The sequence below is a fragment of the Homalodisca vitripennis genome, chromosome 5 (assembly GCF_021130785.1).
Source record: "Homalodisca vitripennis isolate AUS2020 chromosome 5, UT_GWSS_2.1, whole genome shotgun sequence".
Taxonomy (NCBI): domain Eukaryota; kingdom Metazoa; phylum Arthropoda; class Insecta; order Hemiptera; family Cicadellidae; genus Homalodisca; species Homalodisca vitripennis.
Window position 1 is genome coordinate 174,151,205 of NC_060211.1, and position 25,444 is coordinate 174,176,648.

A 25,444-nucleotide genomic window follows, 5' to 3' on the forward strand; every position below is an offset into this window, starting at 1 on the left:
TCAATTTTTTAAAATATACGAGTATATCTGTTTGAAGGTTTCTGGTTGTGTACGCATTGTAGTCAATGATGTAATTAATATGAAATTTGTTCAAGAATTTGTATTTTCTCATTATTTATATAGAATTTTGATTTATCTCTACATACTTTAACAAGAACAATCACATTTTGTATTTTGTCATCACATTATTATTATTTCTAAATACCATATAAAAGGATTTGATTTCACATTCCAATCAAAAACTTTAAAAATTTAATCTAACAGAAGTAATACTTTTATAAAGCTAAATAATTATCTTTTAAAATAAATAAATTAAAATATTTAATAATAATGAGACTAAAGACGTAATCTGATCTATTTCAGAGATTCTGATCTACGCACAGTCACATGTAAAAATTCAATATTGAATAAAAAAGTTTTTATTATACACTAGGAACCGACATTACAAACTCAGAACGCTTTGGTATAAAAAGATGAACACGCTTATGGTAACTGAAATAAATAAGAGTTTGGCAGAGACGAGAGCTATAACGCCCAGATGGACCAGGTGTGGTTGTGCCGCCGAGGGTCGGCCAGAACGGGCTCAGGGGGTTTGTTGGACTGCGGCACGAGGGTCGCTCGGAACGCCACCAGCCTGTTGTAGAGAGCCTCGGCTACGAAGGTGTTCTGTTGAGCGACATCGGTGGTCTCGCAGGGATCTCGCTCCAGGTCGAAGAGGCAAGGCCGCTTGTAGCATTGTAGCGTCTGGTTGGACACCGGGGGACAGTTTACCGTCGCCGCACTCCGCAGGTTGAGGATGGTGAAGGAGCTGGCCGTGGGGTAAATGGTGCGCAGTGCGCGGTGTGAGAGGCTCAGCAGCACACCGGAGATGTTGTACGCAGGGTTGCTCGGTGACCTTGTGTCTCTGTAGTAGCCGTCAAACTCCGTATTTCTAACACTTCCTGTACACAACAATAAAAAACCAAATGAATAAATGTTTTTAGATATTTAAAATTAGTTAATCGTCAGATAGATCGATGTAATCTGAATCTGAATAAATTTAGGTTCTATGGCTGAGAATTTGTAAATTTTCAAATGACTAGAATGAAAGACTCTATTACATTTTACCATTATTGTTATATTTGAAGTCGCAATTTCTGTAAACATTAAATATTAAAAAAATAATATAATATAATAAAAGAAAACAAATATATGTTTCATAGAGTAATTTTAAATTGTTGCAATTTTGAATTACAGTAGAATTCCTCTAGTATTGTCACCTCGGCCAGACGAACCGGATGTATGCTGTTAATGAAAAATACTGCTTTATAATTACATAATATAGATAAACTATTAAGATGGTTTATACTTTTCACAAATACTTAAGGCATATACAGGGTGGAAATTAAGTAATAATTCAGCTGGATATAATCTAAACAGATTGAGATGTTGTAAAATCTTCACAGTACCTATTAAAAACTTTGTATAGATTTTTGTTAGTTTCTAAATTTGTCAAATAACAAAAGTTATGGACAAATAATTCTTTATAATTATTGCAAAATAACGTTTTATACCTCTTTAACATTTTTCAGAGTAAGTAGTAAGGCCATCTTCGAGCTAATAACTTTTACACGGAAAGCCGTAGAGATGTTTGATAAGTGACATTGTTACTACTGTGTAGATCTGTCAACAATATTTCACAACATAGGGATTGCAATTTTTAAATTTAAAGTTACCCCCAAAACCCTTGAACGACACAAAGTATTTTAATACGTATAATGAAGATTTTTCATCAACATCTCGATCAGTTTAGATAAGATCTGGCTGTATCAGGATTTAATTTCCTCCCTGTATTATATAATATTTTAAAATCAAAATTACTGTCTTACAAAACAAAATTAAGAATATATAAGACTGTTATAAGACCAGTTCTTCTTTATGGAGCAGAGACATGGATTATAGATAAACAGGCAGAAAAGAAATTGGTTACATTCGAGAATAAAATTTTGAGGACAATTTTCAGACCTATTAGAGATGGAGATGGATGGAGAATCAGGCACAACCAAGAAATCAGAGAGATGTTTCAATCTCCAGACGTTGTAGGAGAAGCAAAGAGCAGGAGACTTCGGTGGGCAGGCCATGTGATGAGGAGGGAGGATGATAAATTGATTAAAGAGGTTTGGAAACACAATCCAGTTGGAAGAAGACCTCGAGGTAGACCCAAAAATCGCTGGAAGGACCAGGTGGAGAAGGACTTGCGGAAATTGAGAGCGGGTCAGGGGGATTGTGAAGACAGGGAGAGATGGAGGCAGCTGGTTGGCGAGGCCAAATACCACCTAGGGTATCCATGGCCATGGGAGTAAGTAAGAGTAAGTATATATATCATACATTGTAATTTCCTCTCGTGAGATTCATGAGAGCAGTAACGGACTATTGGGAAGTAAATAGGTGCTGAATTCTTACACGTAAAATAGATCTACACATTGCTGCTAGATACTTCACCATACGGAACTAGGATTTGTGTAGCAACACTATTTGAATATCATAAAGATTGTTTTAAACTCTGCTACATGTTATATTAAGTTCATAAAAACATTAATTCATGGTAATAGCCTACAACAATTGCCATGATCTCTCGTACGGAACCAAACGACAAATATCGTGTTAACTTGTTTCGCTCTCTCAGTGCACTTGTTGAAGGGTTAAACAATTTAATAACCAGTTTTTACTTGAAAAGTGCTGTTTTTGCTGAATTTTCATGCACTCCAGTCATAGATACTGTATTAAAATGTGGTGTATAGACAATGCGTTATAACATTAAAACCAAACAGACACATTGACTCCTGTTCATTTTTTCATGAATCGTTCTGCAGATGATTAATCACTACCGTGGTCACACCTGATGGACAGATGTAGTCTAATGTATAGCTATATCAGAATGGCTGATCCTAATAAATACTGATTGGATCAAATTTATATAGTCATTTTTATAGCACAGCAGATATATTAACAGATGTAATACAACAAAAAATTAAGGCTTACCTACCGGATTTATCTCAGCACAAAATATTTGTTACTATTTACAAACCTACAACCAAGCCAGAAATTGAAATAACATTATACTTACCATATACTATTTTCCACGTTTGTTTATAGAAGCTTCCTGGATTGTAAACAGCTATCAGCGCTGCATTCTTGTCGTTCTCATTGATATTTACAAGTGTTTCATTTCTCGCCGAGGGCAGGCCTAGTGAGATGCTATTCCACTGATCTCTCCCATCCAAGTAGGCTGGCAACCGAGTCACAAAACCACCTACAACAAAAAATGTTGAAAGTTTTCAATATGTTTATAGGTATTTGATAAATAGTATTTAGTGAGTTACGTTTTGTTACGACCAATCGTAATTGACTGGCAACGTCCTGTCAGTGTGAACGTTGCAGGTTACAGATTACGTACTCTCCCCAAATAATTTTAAAGATTAACCCCTGAGTCAGATTAGTCATTCTTTACTCTAGTTCCAACTTTTATGGAGGAATTATTAAATACCTAACACGAACTTCGATACAATGCTTGAAATAGTTACTAGACTAACTAACCGACCACGACTAGCCCCAACATGTCAACTTGTACAATTCATCAGGAAATAATTAATCAATAATCCCATTCTTCTTGTAATTTTAAGTCCAATTGTCACCTTGCCCTCTCCCAAGAATGTATTTCCTCCAAAACAACAAAACCTATATTTAATTCGAAAGATATCATCAAAAGGATGAAAAGATCCTGGACTCCGTCTTCAGCTGAGATCGACAACACAATTCATCCCCTCAGTACGCTTTCCTACTCAACTTCCCATTCCTGCTACTTAGCGAAATGTTTAATATAATAGCTGAATCAGTATTGTGAGCTTCACAGTTTGGTAGCAAAAACTGGAATCAAATTGTTCAGAACAGTACAAACCTACTTTATTATTTATTTTTCAATAACATGAAACACCCAAACTGTGGTAAGCAAAGAGTTAGATGAAATGGAGATAAAATAGAATAATTCTTAATTAAGTGATATGATTTTAATCAATTTAAAAGTTCTCAAGTGTTTTAATTATTACCCTTATGAGAATGAATGTACTTAAAAATAGACATTCATATTAGTATTTTTTCAGTGTACTATAAAAATAAGAAACTCTAACCAGAAAACTCCTTTCTTAAATAACTCACTTGAGTTCACAATATTCAAAGTATTGGCATATTTTTCACATTACGTCCCAATTTATCTTAGTATACATTTTTAAATATTAAAAATTTAGGTGTATAAACCCAAGCAAAATCTGATTAAATCTTGGATTTAGGGAATCTTTGAAGAATAATTTTTTACCACAACAAACACCAGTACCCATGATACAACTCCCACCATAACTCTGATATTGGTGAGCAAGCTTAAGAGTATTCAAGGTTATAAAAGCTTATGCCTTCCACGCCAATCCCAAGCTTTCTGCAATCTGCAAATCCATGTTGTATGATAAATCACTGCAATCTGTTGATCCACATGAGGAGATCCAGTCAGATTGTAACACGGAGTACTAGTGAAAGAGCAATCTGTCTCTTTTCATTCAAGAATCAAGAATTTTTTTAAAAAGGACAAGTTGCATTACAACGTCAACAATCCGTAAAATTAGAAAATAAGCTAAGTTAAAATCAACAAGACAATAATAAAATAACAGTTAACTAAAAACAACACTAAAAATATATACATAGAATTTTGATATATCTGCATAACTACATCTCCAGAATTTTGTAGTGTTTTTTTTAGTTAATTGTAATTTTATTACTGTCTTGTAGATTTTAACTTATCTTATTATCTAATTTTATGGATTGTTGATGTTGTAATGCAACTTGTCCTTTTTCAAAACAACTCTTCATTTTTGAATGATAAACTATGAAAAGAAACAGATTGCTCTTTCACTAGTATTCCATTTTAATCTCTTACTGGATCTCTTCAGAAAAAAAAATTGTCATACTTCATGTGTGAACCATAATCGTCATATACATAATCTAAGGAATATGTTCATGGGTTGTTCTTCTTCTGAATTCATTTGTTCAAGACAATTCAATGCTAGTTGTCCTCATCGACGTGGCTGCTACCGAAGCAGAGCCTTCAGTGAGTGGAATTGAATTTGATACAGGTTCAAGAGCAAATTGTTTGAACCAACGTGTTGCATCAATACAAAGACAGCTCACAATTATAAAGCTCTTCTGGTAAGCGCGTTTAGATTGCAGAAAGCTTTGAGATGGAAGCTTGGGATGGAAGAACCTGTAACCTTGAATACTTATTCGCCATAGATACAACACCGCACTTCAAGCTAGGGTAGACAGATAACGATACACAGAAAAGTAGACACAGTACCCGCAGCTCTGTACAGTGTGGGCAGCCAGTCCGTGATGTGTATCATCCCGTTGTAGACTCGAGGGTTGCTTTGGAACTGCTTCGACCAAATAAAAGTTGGGCTTCTAACACCGCCTTCCCACAACGTCTCTTTTGCCTGTAAGTAAAGTGAAACATTTTAACAAAAGGGTCTCATAAACTAAGTATATTATGGTTGGATCATCTATAAAATTATTCACTAAATCATAAACTAGCTCCATTGAAACAATTTTTGTAAAACGCTTTACAATCTTATTCTTTATGAAGATTAGATCAATAATTAAAGTGATTTTATTTTATTAGCCATATCATATTTTGGTGTCACTATTTGAAGAAGTCAAATACATAGAGTGTTAATATTCTATCTTATTAGCTCTAGGTTAGCTACGCCATCGAAAAAAAAAATTTGTTTGAAGCATTGTTGATGAAACAATAGTAAAACTGCTAACTGTTGGTGAACACCTTAAATCCCTTCTTGATGGCCGCACAAGGAAATTATAATCAAGGGCAGATCCAGTACTGGTTTGCAGGAGGAGTCACCTCAGTTTAAATTTACCATTATCATTACTGTACCAGGAAATTTTGCATTTCGATACAACAAAAAATAAAATGTTCGGAAGAAAATTTACTCACTCGTACTCAAAGTTAGATTTATCAATTTAAGTTGATTTCATTTATTTTTTTTACAAAAGATTTCTTTTTGTAAAAGCGTTGTTTTTAAAAATCTTAGAGGGGGCGATGGCTTCTCTCCTAGATCCACCACTGATTATAATAAACTTTCAGATTACCACTGAATGTTGAAGGAAAGACACTGTGATATCAATCTGTTCTGACATAAAATTCAGGTCTACAAAATTGTACGTATATACAAGATTTTCCTTACATATTTAGACCTTCTTATTAACGATCTCGTCGTTACAGCGGTTTTAAACAATCAGTATGAGTCAAATCGATTCATTTTAATTCAAAATTACTAATTTGTTGCAACATGGTCAAAATTTATTTCAATAATTCAACCTTAAACTGTCATAATTTCAATTCAATATTTTGTTTCAGTTTCTTTATAGATTTCTTATAGTCATATATATCATGATAGTTATATGTATGTAATTCAGTGATACATCATATCAAGATAAAATGAATAGTAATAGCAATAACGTTGAAATAATATTCACTAAAATTAAGATAACAAGCACTAATACAATAAGTAATGGTCAATACATGGAATACATGAATTTTTTTAAGTTAATAATAACACAGCAATATTAAAAAATATACTTAATAAAACACTATCTTCCATATTATTATAGCCCTGAACTGCAAATAGACAATTAACATTAACACATATCTTCGTCAAACAGTATTCATAACACTACTATAGTTTCAACTTCTAGAAGTCACCTTTTGGTGTCAATAAGTATTAAAAGCAAGGATTATATATCTGGAGTCATCTAAGTTTAACATTTACAAACACAGCACAAAACACAACGAATAAATAACAAAATACACAACATTTGATAGGCATAGCACTCACAAATATTTAGCAGAAGGCAGGAGTGACGACAATGTTTGTGCTAATATTAATTACTGAAATACATTTTAATTATACTTTTATGAACCAAATACAAATGAAGAATACATTTTTTAGCCCCATTTTAGTTATGATAGTACCCATAAATTAAATTAATCATACCTACCCCTCTTAACGGGAAATTTGATCCCCAATTCGGATAGAAGTTAAACGTGGAGGACGTTGTGTCTTTTGAAGGAGCTCCATTGTCGGACATGAAGACTATGATCGTGTTGTCTAGCATGTATCGGGTCTGCAGGGCTGCCACAACACGGCCCACAGACTCGTCCAGCTTCGACACCATGGCTACAACCATACACACTCTGTTAACTCTACACTACAAACATATTAGTCAAGACTTATAGAAATATGAATAGCCTGTTCTTAAGTTTTTGACCTGAATTAATCCCTTCGCGGTTTTTGTATACTTTCATAGCAATTGCACAAAAGTGTGCTACTCTTTATATTGTTCCTGCTTAATTCTGTTGCCTGCCGTAATATTGCTCAAAAAGCAGTTCTGTGAACAACTAATTGTGTGAAAAATTAATAACACTCTAAAAACAACTTTTTTGCATAACAAAGTGTATATATAAATTATACAAACCTGTCTTTGTAAAAAGACAGCAAAACAATCAGAAATATAACATAGTTTAGGTACAAAAAGAAAATCACTAAGGGGTTAAAAGATATACTGATTTATAATACTAGTTGAAATTACATGGAATAACACAGTTTTGTAATTTTAGATTGTTCTCCACTAAATAAAAGTGAGATTTTAAGAGCACATCAACCAATTAAAGAAGCTTGACGAAGAGCTTTATACCTGTGAAAACTTATAAACCCTTATCAGCCTTCGCTCTGCCACTCTTAATTGAGCCTCGTAAAATTTCCCTGCCATTCAACACATGTAACACAATAGAATATTGGACATTGAAGCGTTTATTCTTTCTTACAAATGGAGAGAGTACTCTCAAATTCAGGCGTTTTTTTATATTTTTTATTATAAGTCTTTGCAAATTTAAAAGGTACTTTTCATTCAAATAGAACATTTTTACCCACACAGAATTTATTTTTACATACACAACAAATAAAATAGTGGTAGCTTTTTTTGTTTTCCACCAACTAGCACAAGTAAGATATAGGTGTATTTGTCATTAACTTTTCAACGCAACACCATTCTTGCAAGTTGTCATAAGAGTAACAGCTTTTAAAACATTTAATTTTTACTTTTAACTTTAAATTGGAACATTATAAAATGAAAAGACGTTATTTGTTTAATTTTTATAATTTCCCTTTAATTTGCTTGACATAAATGCAAATTTCAAGTTATTTTTATACAACATGCATTTACAAATAAAACATATCATACGATATACATTTTCGATGTGATTTTTGCTTAAACAAATGGAATTTAACAATAAAAATTTGTTTTCATATAAAATCATAAGTTTTAATCATACAGTTTCTAGCTGATTTCCTTGCTGGTCACCAACAGTCAGTATAAGCTGCAGTTCATCATAAAAAAGTGATGAATGTCCAAAAGTAGGCAGATATGCTAAACCTAAACCTGTCCTAATATACTGATTAGTACCTGCATAGGTCCTCCTGTTGGGGTCCTTGATGTGTTGGAACTTGTCAATCTCGGACTGCGGGGCCTCGAGGTACTTGCCTCGATTGCCAGAATGTACAGCAAGATGCGCGAGATAGAGGAACAACGGACTCTCCTTGTTGTGGCGCTGTATGATATCGACAGCCTCGTCTGTAAAAAGATCTGTAGCATAGCGACCAGTGTACTCCCACGCAGGGCTCAGGTCTCGGTGCAAGTCAAAGCCATTGTACTCTACACCTCCATACTGAAAACATTAAAAAATCAAATGGTAAAATTATGCAATCTTACAAGGCCTATATTAACAACTTAATCCTTCTTATAATCCATTTGTATGTCCATCTGTGTGATACAATTAAGTTGTAAAAGTGAATTATATTTATTTTTGTGTAATATATAGATTGTGAGCACATAAAACAATTTTTTGTGGAAATGAAGGTAGGTAGATACTAATATAGAAAATTCTTATAAGTGATTTCACTTCCTAATCCTTCTTGCAAATGTGGTTAACATAACAAACTGAACCATTGCCAGTCCATAGCCAGAAACATTTTTGGTGGGGGAAGTGTTTGTTTGCTGTGAAACCCCAACTTAGCATCAATATTGTTATAGTATTAACAATGTTGATGCTTACTTAGTACATTCAGGTGGGGGGAGAGGGGCTTGAAACTCCTAATCATTCCTTTGGGTACAAACGGGGCTTGGCAACTTTCTTGGCATTTAGAGCATACAAATTATAGCAAAACATACAAGTTCTCAAACAAGAAGTCTTGTATATACTTTTTGCATGCACGATAACGTCACTAGCTGACCAACTCATAATAAATACACGACTTTTTCCATTTCCAGGTAAAAAAAATTAGTGTCATTCGAACAAACTCAGATATTTAACCAAAGCTTCCAAAGAAACACAGATGGATAATATTTTGTCCAACAGTCTTTTCGACAAAATGTGATTAATATAACTAGTACTTTGGTACTGGAGGCCACTATTTTGTTAACAGCCTTTCTTAATGGGGGCCTAAAAAAATTCATTATTACAAAGAACAGACTTAATTTGACTTACTGCAAAAATTACATGTCATTATGATGATCGGTTCTTGTTTTCGGCCTCCTGAAAGGAAGCTATCTGACCTCAAGATAATACCAAAGTACCATATATTTTTCATGTGGTTCTTTTTTCCACATGTTAACACAGATTATATTATCGTCCATTACTCCTCAGAGGGTTAACCAATGGTTATAATTTAATATACTACTAGAAACATAACACACCTAGCTGTAGGGTATACACTAAGTAGTCTGCAGCATAATAAGTGGTCAACACCACAATACAGACATTTTGATACACCCTAATGACTTTAATTTATGTCCTTTATCATATTAAATTTTACATTGTACCAATTACATAATACAAAAATGTTGGTTAATATTTTTATGCTTAGGCCTATAATGACGAAATGTTAATTTAAAGTGACTATGAGAATAAAACAAGACAAAGACTCTAAAGTATGTTAGAAGAGACATAGTATACTGAACAGTATCAAGAGATGATTAATTAATTAATTAAAATAATTGTAGAAGGAGAATGTTATTGGATATGTCAAAACATGTTTTAGATTCAAATTGAGGTTATGTTGTTGTTTGTTCATTGTTAACAGTTGTTTCTCATTCACTGGGCAGGCTACAGGCACATCGTAATAAGATACATACAACCTCATTATGCACTGAATTGTGGTAGATACAGATTGTTGGAAACGTGTTTACTCCAGAAGAGGAGAGCCAATTTGCAATGTTTAAGCACTCAACTTAGTTTTAATTTAAATTGATAGAGAAATATTTCATAAGAAACAAATAGATCGTCTACCGCAGATATTTGGTGGATGTTGACGAGGAAACCTTATTGTCTCATATATTATTTAACCATTTCGATACCCTTCCATGTCTTTCTCCACCAACATTTGATCAATTCCACTAAAGGCTTATGATCAATTCCTTTCTTAAGAAATATTTATCTATCAAGTTTTTTGAAAAACTAGGTTTTTCCCTCTACGATACAAATGTGTACTCACCTCCTAGTCTAGTTCTTGTTTGAAACATTATATAGAAGTGAGAAACATATAATGTGTTTACTGTATAGTAATAATATTTATGTTAGTGAGTAAAAATATAATATATTTTTAATATATTTATTTCTTTATTAACATTTACTTCTGATTTAGATTATTATTAGATGGGAATAATAAATTATAGGATATAATAGTAGGTATTTTTGAAAGTCAAAACAAAGATCTTGTCAGGCAACAAAGGGCATTAGGAGTCCAACCCTCATAGCTAACCATTATCCCCCCAAAAAATTCTTTTTTTTCAGGGAACCATCAGACAAGCCTATGTGTAAAATGAAGGGGAGTCAGGGGGGGGGAGATTGAAGAAACCAACCAAAGTTGGGATGATAATTTTTGCTATAATAAAATCGGTGTTTAGTTTTCAGTTTAATTGAAATACTTTCCAAACATATCTGGCGGAGGAGCAGTGGTTTTGAATTAGAAATAAAGACCATGGTAAAATACAACAGTTTGAATATCGAAGGATTGTTAACTGGCTTGGAGAATCGTATCAAAAGACTGAGTGCTCGATTAGTTTGGAGGCACTCCATAGGTATATGAGCGTTAGCGTACAAGGATGGTGTCTAGCCAAGGATAGTTGGACTGTACGTGTGATTTGATTCCTGTGTACGGAAAATGGGCAGTAATCATCTCTCAAATATGTAAATACAATCCAACAAATGATTAATACAATAAGTTTACCTGGTGTTAACCTGTCCATTATGCTCCACTTTGAAAAATACTCGCTTTACATAAGTCTAGTGGGGGAGATGGTCCAGTAGCATTTCGACAAGGGAAAACAGTTTTATTAAACTTTGTAGAATTAATCTCTCTCTGAATAGTTATGAGACCAAATTGTATGTTTTATTAGGATAACCGTACATAGATTTACACCCTAGTTGTAAATATTTTACGGCGAGACACGCTCAGTGAAAACATTCGAGTTCCTCCTAATATAGCAATTCCTGTTACATCGATGGCGCCACCACCTGTTTTTGATACTGTTTCAAAACGAATGGATAACTTTCGTGAGTCTCTTCTAAAACCGTTTTATCTATTCACGTTCAAAGAGATTATATCTAAGTAATCAAACAATCATCCTCGCATTATGATAAAAGTTGACAATAAATAAAACAAATTTCTGATTTATCATATTCACACCGCATGAAAGCATTCTTAAAATAAAAATCGCGAAATATTTTGATGTCACTCTGGAGAGAATTCTGTCAATGTATGTTTTGTAACTACTATCACGTTACAGAGTAATGTCTCGTGGTTATGTTGACTATAGCAGACACCTTGAAACACATTGAGAGTCACCGTGTCACTCAGTATACACAAAGGTGTTACTACATGTATTGCAGGTAGACAGTATTGTACAGTAGTTTAAGTAAGTCACTCCTTCGATCTCTGTTGCAAATATATTAGCATTTATATTCCGTAATTATATAATGGTACATTACCAAAAATATCAAGATTAAGAATTATACGCTCATTGCATATGTATATGAAAGTTATACCAACTCAGGAGCGCAAACAGTTAAGCTTAAGAAATCATGAAAACACTTCTTACACTGTCCTGGAGTATGTAGTCGTAATAGCTGGTGAAGCCAGCCCAGATGCCGAGATGGGACTCGAAGCCACGGAATTGTGGGAGGTAATCCCTTTTGTAGTGACCCAGATGCCACTTTCCCACAGCTCTAGTGACGTAGCCCAGCTCTCGCAAGTACTGGGGTAGCAGTCGGTACGTCAGCGGCAGACCATTCGGCTCAGCAGCAAGAGTTGGCAGCCCCTGCATTCCTGCACACAAGTAAAACTGTAAACTGCGATGGTAATTCTTTTTGTGATAACCAGATTCCCACTGCTCTTGCGTTATAATCTTTCAAGAACTGAGGCACAAAAGGTGATATCATCTACAGACCATTCGGCTCAGCAGCAAGAGTTGGCAGCCCCTGCATTCCTGCACACAAGTAAAAACTGTAAACTGCGATGGTAATTCTTTTTTGTGATAACCAGATTCCCACTACTCTTGCGTTATAATCTTTCAAGAACTGAGGCACAAAAGGTGATATCATCTACAGACCATTCGGCTCAGCAGCAAGAGTTGGCAGCCCCTGCATTCCTGCACACAAGTAAAACTGTAAACTGCGATGGTAATTCTTTTTTGTGATAACCAGATTCCCACTGCTCTTGCGTTATAATCTCTCAAGAACTGGGGCACAACAGCTGATGTCATCTACAGACCATTCGGCTCAGCAGCGAGAGTTGGCAACCCCTGCATTCCTGCACACAAGTAAAACTGTAAACTGCGATGATAATTCTTTTTGTGATAACCAGATTCCCACTACTCTTGCGTTATACTCTTTCAAGAACTGGGGCACAACAGCTGATGTCATCTACAGACCATTCGGCTCAGCAGCAAGAGTTGGCAACCCCTGCATTCCTGCACACAAGTAAAACTGTAAACTGCGATGATAATTCTTTTTGTGATAACCAGATTCCCACTGCTCTTGCGTTATAATCTTTCAAGAACTGAGGCACAAAAGGTGATATCATCTACAGACCATTCGGCTCAGCAGCAAGAGTTGGCAGCCCCTGCATTCCTGCACACAAGTAAAACTGTAAACTGCGATGGTAATTATTTTTGTGATAACCAGATTCCCACTGCTCTTGCGTTATAATCTCTCAAGAACTGAGGCACAACACTGATGTCATCTACAGACCATTCGGCTCAGCAGCGAGAGTTGGCAACCCCTGCATTCCTGCACACAAGTAAAAACTGTAAACTGCGATGATAATTCTTTTTGTGATAACCAGATTCCCACTGCTCTTGCGTTATAATCTTTCAAGAACTGAGGCACAAAAGGTGATATCATCTACAGACCATTCGGCTCAGCAGCAAGAGTTGGCAGCCCCTGCATTCCTGCACACAAGTAAAACTGTAAACTGCGATGATAATTATTTTTGTGATAACCAGATTCCCACTGCTCTTACGTTATAATCTTTCAAGAACCGAGGCACAAAAGGTGATATCATCTACAGACCATTCGGCTCAGCAGCAAGAGTTGGCAGCCCCTGCATTCCTGCACACAAGTAAAACTGTAAACTGCGATGATAATTCTTTTTGTGATAACCAGATTCCCACTGCTCTTGCGTTATAATCTTTCAAGAACTGAGGCACAAAAGGTGATATCATCTACAGACCATTCGGCTCAGCAGCAAGAGTTGGCAGCCCCTGCATTCCTGCACACAAGTAAAACTGTAAACTGCGATGGTAATTCTTTTTGTGATAACCAGATTCCCACTACTCTTGCGTTATAATCTTTCAAGAACTGAGGCACAAAAGGTGATATCATCTACAGACCATTCGGCTCAGCAGCAAGAGTTGGCAGCCCCTGCATTCCTGCACACAAGTAAAACTGTAAACTGCGATGGTAATTCTTTTTGTGATAACCAGATTCCCACTACTCTTGCGTTATAATCTTTCAAGAACTGAGGCACAAAAGGTGATATCATCTACAGACCATTCGGCTCAGCAGCAAGAGTTGGCAGCCCCTGCATTCCCTGCACACAAGTAAAACTGTAAACTGCGATGGTAATTCTTTTTGTGATAACCAGATTCCCACTGCTCTTGCGTTATAATCTTTCAAGAACTGAGGCACAAAAGGTGATATCATCTACAGACCATTCGGCTCAGCAGCAAGAGTTGGCAACCCCTGCATTCCTGCAGACAAGTAAAACTGTAAACTGCGATGATAATTCTTTTTGTGATAACCAGATTCCCCACTGCTCTTGCGTTATGATCTTTCAAGAACTGAGGCACAAAAGGTGATATCATCTACAGATTATTCGGCTCAGCAGCAAGAGTTGGCAGCCCCTGCATTCCTGCACACAAGTAAAACTGTTAAACTGCGATGGTAATTATTTTTGTGATAACCAGATTCCCACTGCTCTTTGCGTTATAATCTCTCAAGAACTGAGGCACAACAGCTGATGTCATCTACAGACCATTCGGCTCAGCAGCGAGAGTTGGCAACCCCTGCATTCCTGCACACAAGTAAAACTGTAAACTGCGATGATAATTCTTTTTGTGATAACCAGATTCCCACTACTCTTGCGTTATACTCTTTCAAGAACTGGGGCACAACAGCTGATGTCATCTACAGACCATTCGGCTCCTCAGCAAGCCAAGATTTGGCAAACCCCTGCATTCCTGCACACAAGTAAAAACTGTAAACTGCGATGATAATTATTTTTGTGATAACCAGATTCCCACTGCTCTTGCGTTTATAATCTTTCAAGAACTGAGGCACAAAAGGTGATATCATCTACAGACCATTCGGCTCAGCAGCAAGAGTTGGCAGCCCCTGCATTCCTTGCACACAAGTAAAACTGTAAACTGCGATGATAATTCTTTTTGTGACCATTATTTCTTATTCTTATTATTCTTATTCTAGAACTGAGGCACAAAAGGTGATATCATCTACAGACCATTCGGCTCAGCAGCAAGAGTTGGCAGCCCCTGCATTCCTGCACACAAGTAAAACTGTAAACTGCGATGATAATTATTTTTTGTGATAACCAGATTCCCACTGCTCTTGCGTTATAATCTTTTTCAAGAACTGAGGCACAAAAGGTGATATCATCTACAGACCATTCGGCTCAGCAGCAAGAGTTGGCAGCCCCTGCATTCCTGCACACAAGTAAAACTGTAAACTGCGATGATAATTCTTTTTGTGATAACCAGATTCCCACTGCTCTTGCGTTATAATCTTTCAAGAACTGAGGCACAAAAGGTGATATCATCTACAGACCATTCGGCTCAGCAGCAAGAGTTGGCAGCCCCTGCATTCCTGCACACAAGTAAAACTGTAAACTGCGATGGTAATTCTTTTTGTGATAACCAGATTCCCACTACTCTTGCGTTATAATCTTTCAAGAACTGAGGCACAAAAGGTGATATCATCTACAGACCATTCGCTCAGCAGCAAGAGTTGGCAGCCCCTGCATTCCTGCACACAAGTAAAACTGTAAACTGCGATGGTAATTCTTTTTGTGATAACCAGATTCCCACTACTCTTTGCGTTATAATCTTTCAAGAACTGAGGCACAAAAGGTGATATCATCTACAGACCATTCGGCTCAGTCAGCAAGAGTTGGCAGCCCCTGCATTCCTGCACACAAGTAAAACTGTAAACTGCGATGGTAATTCTTTTTTGTGATAACCAGATTCCCACTACTCTTGCGTTATACTCTTTCAAGAACTGGGGCACAACAGCTGATGTCATCTACAGACCATTCGGCTCAGCAGCAAGAGTTGGCAACCCCTGCATTCCTGCAGACAAGTAAAACTGTAAACTGCGATGATAATTCTTTTTGTGATAACCAGATTCCCACTGCTCTTGCGTTATAATCTTTCAAGAACTGAGGCACAAAAGGTGATATCATCTACAGATTATTCGGCTCAGCAGCAAGAGTTGGCAGCCCCTGCATTCCTGCACACAAGTAAAACTGTAAACTGCGATGGTAATTATTTTTGTGATAACCAGATTCCCACTGCTCTTGCGTTTATAATCTCTCAAGAACTGAGGCACAACAGCTGATGTCATCTACAGACCATTCGGCTCAGCAGCAAGAGTTTGGCAACCCCTGCATTCCTGCACACAAGTAAAACTGTAAACTGCGATGGTAATTATTTTTGTGATAACCAGATTCCCACTGCTCTTGCGTTATAATCTTTCAAGAACTGAGGCACAAAAGGTGATATCATCTACAGACCATTCGGCTCAGCAGCAAGAGTTGGCAGCCCCTGCATTCCTGCACACAAGTAAAACTGTAAACTGCGATGATAATTATTTTTTGTGATAACCAGATTCCCACTGCTCTTGCGTTATAATCTTTCAAGAACTGAGGCACAAAAGGTGATATCATCTACAGACCATTCGGCTCAGCAGCAAGAGTTGGCAGCCCCTGCATTCCTGCACACAAGTAAAACTGTAAACTGCGATGATAATTCTTTTTGTGATAACCAGATTCCCACTGCTCTTGCGTTATAATCTTTCAAGAACTGAGGCACAAAAGGTGATATCATCTACAGACCATTCGGCTCAGCAGCAAGAGTTGGCAGCCCCTGCATTCCTGCACACAAGTAAAACTGTAAACTGCGATGGGTAATTCTTTTTGTGATAACCAGATTCCCCACTACTCTTGCGTTATAAATCTTTCAAGAACTGAGCACAAAAGGTGATATCATCTACAGACCATTCGGCTCAGCAGCAAGAGTTGGCAGCCCCTGCATTCCTGCACACAAGTAAAACTGTAAACTGCGATGGTAATTCTTTTTGTGATAACCAGATTCCCACTACTCTTGCGTTATAATCTTTCAAGAACTGAGGCACAAAAGGTGATATCATCTACAGACCATTCGGCTCAGCAGCAAGAGTTGGCAGCCCCTGCATTCCTGCACACAAGTAAAACTGTAAACTGCGATGGTAATTCTTTTTGTGATAACCAGATTCCCACTACTCTTGCGTTATAATCTTTCAAGAACTGAGGCACAAAAGGTGATATCATCTACAGACCATTCGGGCTCAGCAGCAAGAGTTGGCAGCCCCCTGCATTCCTGCACACAAGTAAAAACTGTAAACTGCGATGGTAATTCTTTTTGTGATAACCAGATTTTCCACTGCTCTTGCGTTATAATCTCTCAAGAACTGGGGCACAACAGCTGATGTCATCTACAGACCTTTCGGCTCAGCAGCGAGAAGTTGGCAACCCCTGCATTCTCCTGCACACAAGTAAAACTGTAAACTGCGATGATAATTCTTTTTGTGATAACCAGATTCCCACTACTCTTGCGTTATACTCTTTCAAGAACTGGGGCACAACAGCTGATGTCATCTACAGACCATTCGGCTCAGCAGCAAGATGGCAACCCCTGCATTCCTGCACACAAGTAAAACTGTAAACTGCGATGATAATTCTTTTTGTGATAACCAATTCCCACTGCTCTTGCGTTTATAATCTTTCAAGAACTGAGGCACAAAAGGTGATATCATCTACAGACCATTCGGCTCAGCAGCAAGAGTTGGCAGCCCCTGCATTCCTGCACACAAGTAAAACTGTAAACTGCGATGGTAATTATTTTTGTGATAACCAGATTCCCACTGCTCTTGCGTTATAATCTTTCAAGAACTGAGGCACAAAAGGTGATATCATCTACAGACCATTCGGCTCAGCAGCAAGAGTTGGCAGCCCTGCATTCCTGCACACAAGTAAAAACTGTAAACTGCGATGATAATTCTTTTTGTGATAACCAGATTCCCACTGCTCTTGCGTTATAATCTTTCAAGAACTGAGGCACAAAAGGTGATATCATCTACAGACCATTCGGCTCAGCAGCAAGAGTTGGCAGCCCCTGCATTTCCTGCACACAAGTAAAACTGTAAAACTGCGATGGTAATTCTTTTTGTGATAACCAGATTCCCACTACTCTTGCGTTAATAATCTTTCAAGAACTGAGGCACAAAAGGTGATAATCATCTACAGACCATTCGGCTCAGCAGCAAGAGTTGGCAGCCCCTGCATTCCTGCACACAAGTAAAACTGTAAACTGCGATGGTAATTCTTTTTGTGATAACCAGATTCCCACTACTCTTGCGTTAATAATCTTTCAAGAACTGAGGCACAAAAGGTGATATCATCTACAGACCATTCGGCTCAGCAGCAAGAGTTGGCAGCCCCTGCATTCCTGCACACAAGTAAAACTGTAAACTGCGATGTGTAATTCTTTTTGTGATAACCAGATTCCCACTACTCTTGCGTTATAATCTTTCAAGAACTGAGGCACAAAAGGTGATATCATCTACAGACCATTCGGCTCAGCAGCAAGAGTTGGCAGCCCCTGCATTCCTGCACACAAGTAAAACTGTAAACTGCGATGAGTAATTCTTTTTGTGGTAACCAGATTCCCCACTACTCTTGCGTTGTAATCTTTTAAGAACTGAGGCACAAAAGGTGATATCATCTACAGACCATTCGGCTCAGCAGCAAGAGTTTGGCAGCCCCTGCATTCCTGCACACAAGTAAAAACTGTAAACTGCGATGGTAATTCTTTTTGTGATAACCAGATTCCCACTACTCTTGCGTTATAATCTTTCAAGAACTGAGGCAAAAAAGGTGATATCATCTACAGACCATTCGGCTCAGCAGCAAGAGTTGGCAGCCCCTGCATTCCTGCACACAAGTAAAACTGTAAACTGCGATGGTAATTCTTTTTGTGATAACCAGATTCCCACTACTCTTGCGTTATAATCTTTCAAGAACTGAGGCACAAAAGGTGATATCATCTACAGACCATTCGGCTCAGCAGCAAGAGTTGGCAGCCCCCTGCATTCCTGCACACAAGTAAAACTGTAAACTGCGATAATTCTTTTTGTAATAACCAGACTTCCACTGATGTTGTGCTCTACTATCTCAAGTACTGGAACACAACAGCTGATGTCATCTACAGACCATTCGATCAGCTGCAAGAGCGCCATGCCTGCACATACTCTCGGATTACAAAATTTAGTCTTAATCGTATCACAAATTTCCGAGTCATGAAAGTCCAAAGTTGCAGTTTGGTTGAAAAGTGTTACAAAAACCAGTACCATTTTCTTTGTCATCGACATATAGACTGGAAATAATGATTTGTAAATATATTCTTTGTATGTCTAAACGCATAAGTAAACATGTAAACTCTTAAAATAACTCCCATTATTATAGTCCTGCTGGTTAGTTTGTGGGATCTTTCAAACTCGGGTACCTAAAATTTTTGATTCAAGAGTAGGCGTGCCAGACATACTGAACTATTTTCGTTGTTCCTTTGTCCACAATATCATGTATATTGAAGATGTGACAACCATTCTATCATGTTTTAGATGACGTATAACATAACACATAATTAAATAAATGTCTCACGTTGACTTTTTTGGCAATTTAGAAATATACATCATACGTATCATTAGTGATAATGACTTTCTGACTAATCGTCATGGATAAATATCATGTTATGTCGAATCTATGACTATCAAATAGGTTAGTTACACAATTAGAGGTACTTTCAATAGGTACAATAGAACTGGACAGTTTAACAATATTATCAGCTTGTGGATCATCAAATGTGTATTTAAATTTAATCTATTACGTTGGGAATATATCTTGAGATTAAATTAAATTAATGGGATCTTTTCGAATTCTCCTCATGTTCAAAATGTTTCTTTTTCGAAAATGGATTTCTGTAGTTATTCCTTATTCGAACTTTTTACTGTGGGTTGACTTCCATCTATATTTCTTATAGCATCGTTACATCCGAAGATCTCAACTCCCGTACACTAGATGCTTTCAGCCTGTGAGAGAGTATAATTATGGATTTTGGAAAAAAAGCTGTCGGCCTCTGATAGCTTAGACTAACACATTAATGTGCGCAAAGGCCCTTTTAGGACTAAGTGCGATTTCTAAGCTCCTTTTTCTAAGAGAAAAAAATTAATATTATGTACATTAGCTACTCGGGTATTGCTAGATGATATTCCTACAAAGAATGTTAAGGCAGCTATGAAAATGGCGAATTGTACGGAATGCTGGCTCTTTTATTTCCAATTATGTATTTTCAATAATTTACTCAATACAAATAGCTTTTTCAACTGGGTTGATTAAGCGTTATCTAATATCAACTTATATAAACCGCTACGTTGTATTGTATTGCGTTTCACTACATCTATTCCATTTTATTCAATGTCAATGTAACATTTAACTGAATAGGAATAGTAGTGTATTCACTTCCAGCCGATAAACGATTTTTTCGATGAATTAATTTACATACAAATTTTCAAATGTATGTAATATCGTATATGATATCATAATGTGTTTTTTAATATCACTTGAACGGCGGCAGGAACAATACACTGTTACACAACATACAATGGCACAATCTCACGCAGCATTAGAAAAACCTTTAGTAGCTTTGATTAAAAAGAAGATTAGACCCCGTATCCATATGAAGACTGTGAGACAGACGTATTGTGAGGTAAGCAATTCTGTGAGACGGTTTGTAGATATCGCAACTGTCCCATGTTAAGTTTTTGCTCATAGTTGTAATTCGTTTCCATCTTCTAATAATGATCTTAATGTGATGGATTATATTTAAAAATTGGGTATTTTTGTTATTGTTAGAGTATAATCAGTGCAATATGTTTGATATTTTTATATATCAAATTCCCGTTGCCACTATCATTTCTTTTGTTTGCTGCTAGATGTCGCGCGACCTGAACGCTGTAGGTGGCAACAGTTTTAACCTTTGGTGACATATCTGTAGTGGACATTATCAATGGTAGTTGGCTGAGTGGGAGCTATACAGCGTTTATAAATTTTATAAACTCAGCGTTGGCTGAGTTATAGATTAAGGGAGGGGATGGCGACATCGTGATGGCACATGTGCGACAGATTTTAAAATCCGCTTGTCCGTTGTGGTTTCCAATTTGTCCTTTGAAATACTTTTTATCCTTAAAAATTACTAACTCTTATAATAAACTATAATAACTAACTCTATTAATAAACAAACCTGTTTATGCCCATTAAAGACCATAACTTTCTACACATAACGTTGCTATGGTAGGAAGCGTTGATTCAATGTGATTGCTGAGTTTAGCTCTAGTTCACCTTCCTCTTAGTGCAGGGTCTGGAATCTGAAGCTGTCACAGATTTGACTCCTGGAACCAGGAGGCATTTTCGTCTGAAAATATTTTTTTTAAGTCGGCGACGAAGAAGCTCAAAATGAACTCTTTACATCGTTTCGACATAAGAGACACTAAGAGAAAGATGAACTGGAGCTAAACTTAACATTCAAATCACTTTATGTCAGTAGAGTTCAGAAATTTATTTACACATTGCAGTAACACACTTCATTATAAAATATGCTAGAAAGTTTCTCATCACGGTCACCAGTAGCGCATCTAATCTTTAATGAAAATTGAATTTTCAGAGGTGCATCTGACTACATTAAATCCTAAAACATAACAATTAAAATAAACTAAAATAGTTAAAATAAAATTAAAATGCCAAAATTAGCGCTCATTTAATGAAACATTCTTATTTTGTGGTCGAGTTCCTGGATGTTTCTCAATTGTACGTATGAGTTCCTGTATCGTGAAATGGGTGACCCAACACGTTGTTTCATTCACGGTCCGCATTTTGTTCATTTTCAAAATTCCAAGAAAACCATATTATTTGATTAACTGTACAATTCTTGACGCATGCCACTCACACAATTGTATTCTTGTAAATGGCAAAAAAGATTATTTTTGTTCGTTTTGTTTCAGACCGCATCATGCACTAATGGCCTCTTGAAAAAGCTTTTACACTCTTAATCCTCTCTAAAATCAATCAGACTTATTTTGAAAACAAAGTTTAGTTATCTAACACGGTACCTGAGTGGATGGGGTATATCCCTGTCATGAGTGCAGCTCTAGATGGTGTACACACAGGTTGTACGTAGTGGTTGTTTAGTATAACCCCGTTGTATGCCAGGGCGTCGATGTTAGGTGTGAACACTTGGTCTGATCCATGAAAACCCACGTCATTCCAACCCTGAAACAAAAATAACTCTAATATGGTTTCGTATCTTATTATTACTCCAACTGTCAGTTTCCAAGGTACGGTTGACGATGGCTAGTTGTTATTGTACAGGGTGTAGCAAACTCTGGACCCATTTCTTGTAAAATGGTGCAAAGAATAATAACGGCGTCTGGTATGGCGTTTCTGTATGTGGGTGTGCAACCCTTGTAATCTATGGGTGATGGCGATATCGACAGTTATCTAGAAATCCACGACACTGGATTTTGTACAGATTTGCAAATAGCAAAGTGGTCCTTTGCTCTTTATTTTGAACAGTATTATCCTTAGGACAACATCTGTTTTAAAATATCTTTATTTTTTCAGTAACTGGCCTTGTTATTATAAACATTTGAGCCAAATTTGGTAAAGTTTAATTTATTAGTTTTTAGGATTAATGTTTTTATAAACAACACATACAGACAGATGCGAAACTAAGCATCAGAGACCCATGTTCATATTGTGAAATATGTTTGTCTTGACCTGAGCAATAACGTGGTATACCTTTGTCCAGAGAGCAATTTTGACGATTTTAACCCTAGAAATTGAATTACGCCGATTAATTTGATATACGGCTTGTTCAACGATGACGACATTGTTGACAGTAATTTCTACAATCCTGTCGTTATCTTTGTTTATATTCGCTTCACTTATTCCAGCGATAAAAGATTGCATTTAATTGGATATTTCAACTATCAAACTGTGATGATTTCGTACACATTTCATATCACTGCCTCAACCTTGTTATCAGACACTTATAATAAATAATATTGCGTAATAATACAAATATCAACATAAGTAGCCACTGACTTGGTTATTATTTATTATTTTAAACAATATAATTAAAACAGATTTTTTAATTTAAAATTGAATTTAATGTTTGTTATGGGGGAAATTGTATTGGCCCAAAACCATTTTTTTGTGAAACAGTCTTATGAAACAATTTAAATACTTTGCTAAGGGTGAATTTTGAAAATAGTTGAGTGTGTACGGAAACTGGAGAATTAGTGAAGAGGGGTGAGTTTTATAACGTTACCTCCATCAGGTCTATCTTCAAAACCTCAGTCAGTTAAATATTTAAGTTTACGTGTACTCGAAATGTTCCTAACATTTTAACTACCATTTTTGTAAGAAAATAATAGTAGCCTAGTTTTAAATGCCAAATTTTAAATTGTTAAAAAAATCACAACATATTTGACAGGGTAGTAGGATTTCGAACATTTGTCATCGTTATGGTTACAAAAGGTATAACAGAACGTTCCAAGGACTGGAATATATCCTCTTCGTCAGATGGGGGTGGTATTATTACATAAAAAATAGAGAATAGAAATAAGAAAAGAAGGGAAAGAAAAGGGTTCAAAACACACCCAAAAGCTGCTTGGAGTCTAGTCCAGGCGTTGTCACTGCACATAATGCAAGTCACGAGTACGAGAAACACAATCACACGTCACACCAGCACGGATAAAAGTGAGATACTAACATTAAAATCTAAGTTGGCTCTTTCTCCCCCACCTGACAAAGAGGATAGATTCCAATCCTCGAAACGTTGTGTTATACCTTTTGTAACCATAACGATGGCAAATGTCCAAAATCCTGTTATCCTTTCAAACCTTCCATCGTCAATAACAAACAAAGAGCAACATGTTTTATTTAATTTCCACGCAGATTTTGCGACAGTTAGCAAAAACTGATTTATACTTAATTCTGATTTTCACTAAAACAATCCCCCATAACATAGATTTTAGAAAATCTAAACAACAATTTATGCAATTCACTGGATTCTTTCAGCTTTTCAGCACTTTTTAAATGCTCTGGTTCTAGTATTTAGATAAAAAAATTAATTGTGATTCTTACAAACTTTAGGAATTTATTATTAGTTTTTCATTTTTAACTCAAATATAGATGTGAAATTTTAACGTATTAAACCCTACGGGAGTGTATAATTAGTCAATGAGTGATTTGACTCAATGGCCTAAAAATGCCGAAGTATTGCAGTGACGTTTTAAAACAGTTATCTTCCATGAATATAAAAGGTGTTCAGTAATAAATATGATTTTTCACAGATGATACCTACCTTTACTTACATCCATATGGAGATTGTCGGCGATCTTTTTCGGTGAAGCTAGTTCTGTTCGTTAATGCGTAGATAGCGCTAATGTACTAAGTCTTTTGTAATTAACTGTAATCCATTATGTAACAGAAATTACCTAATTATTATGAGCTAAACTTAAAATTATGGAAAGTCTTTAATGGTTCCGGAGTTTACTCAATATAACATGTTTAATACTTTTCTGTAATGTATTTAAAACAGCTGTTCGTTCTTTTGCCTCTGATAGAGCCCAACCACAACATTTCAAGGGGCAACAGATTTTGACATTGGATGCAATATATTCTCAAAGACCGATAAATAATCAAAGTGGAAGATAACGGCTCATTGTACATAGCTATTACAACAGTTGCATTTCAATTTGTAGGAGGGATTATGCAACAGTATTGACAACAGATTGTTACATAATTAAGGGTAACAACAATACCTTCCTCAGTCTATTGAATACCCAACCTTCGAATAATTCCTCTCTAAGAGGTTGCAACTTTTTATAATGAATCCATCTCCTTTTTATTGTACAAGTAACATTGTGCAGATTAGGATTCTCACCCCAGGGTGTAATTCCGGGAGGAAACCCAATACGGGTTATTGTCCAAGGATATGTAAAACACTCCAGGAAACGGAAATTTTTCATAACGACTCCTGAACTTGGAGTTCACTAGGGTATACACATCCTACTCTTTCCTTTCGAGGAAATGAAATGAAAAATGTCTTTATTAGAGGCGAAGTTAGGACTATAAAGTCCTCTCTACCACTTAACCTCGAAAAAAACCCTCGAAATAGTAGGATGTGATGAACTTGCCTTCTCTCCCTCCCAAAATAAAATCCTGATACACCACCGGACACAATCATAATAAAACATGCAATAAAGTGAGCCGACTGCGAGGCAGAAGTCGTATTTTTCCAACTCTGAAAACCCGCAGAATCACTTAATTAAAACAGAATGTTATCTACAATCTGAGGTACACACACAATTACCCGCAGTGGCTCCTGGCCTAGTCCCGGGCTT

General features: G+C 36.4%; 1 protein-coding gene across 1 annotated transcript; it reads right to left on the reverse strand.

The window, feature by feature from the left end:
* Window positions 1-80: 80 nt before the first annotated feature.
* LOC124363201 (arylsulfatase B-like) lies at window positions 81-24,587 on the reverse strand. Its single transcript, XM_046818362.1, has 8 exons — window positions 24,403-24,587; window positions 22,145-22,304; window positions 12,253-12,479; window positions 8,560-8,821; window positions 7,096-7,274; window positions 5,381-5,516; window positions 3,107-3,292; window positions 81-941 (listed from the first exon to the last, which is right to left on the reverse strand). The coding sequence occupies exons 2-8, from the start codon at window positions 22,170-22,172 to the stop codon at window positions 526-528; spliced, it is 1,434 nt and encodes a 477-aa protein (XP_046674318.1). The 5' UTR covers window positions 22,173-22,304; window positions 24,403-24,587; the 3' UTR covers window positions 81-525.
* Between the last annotated feature and the right edge of the window lie 857 nt (window positions 24,588-25,444).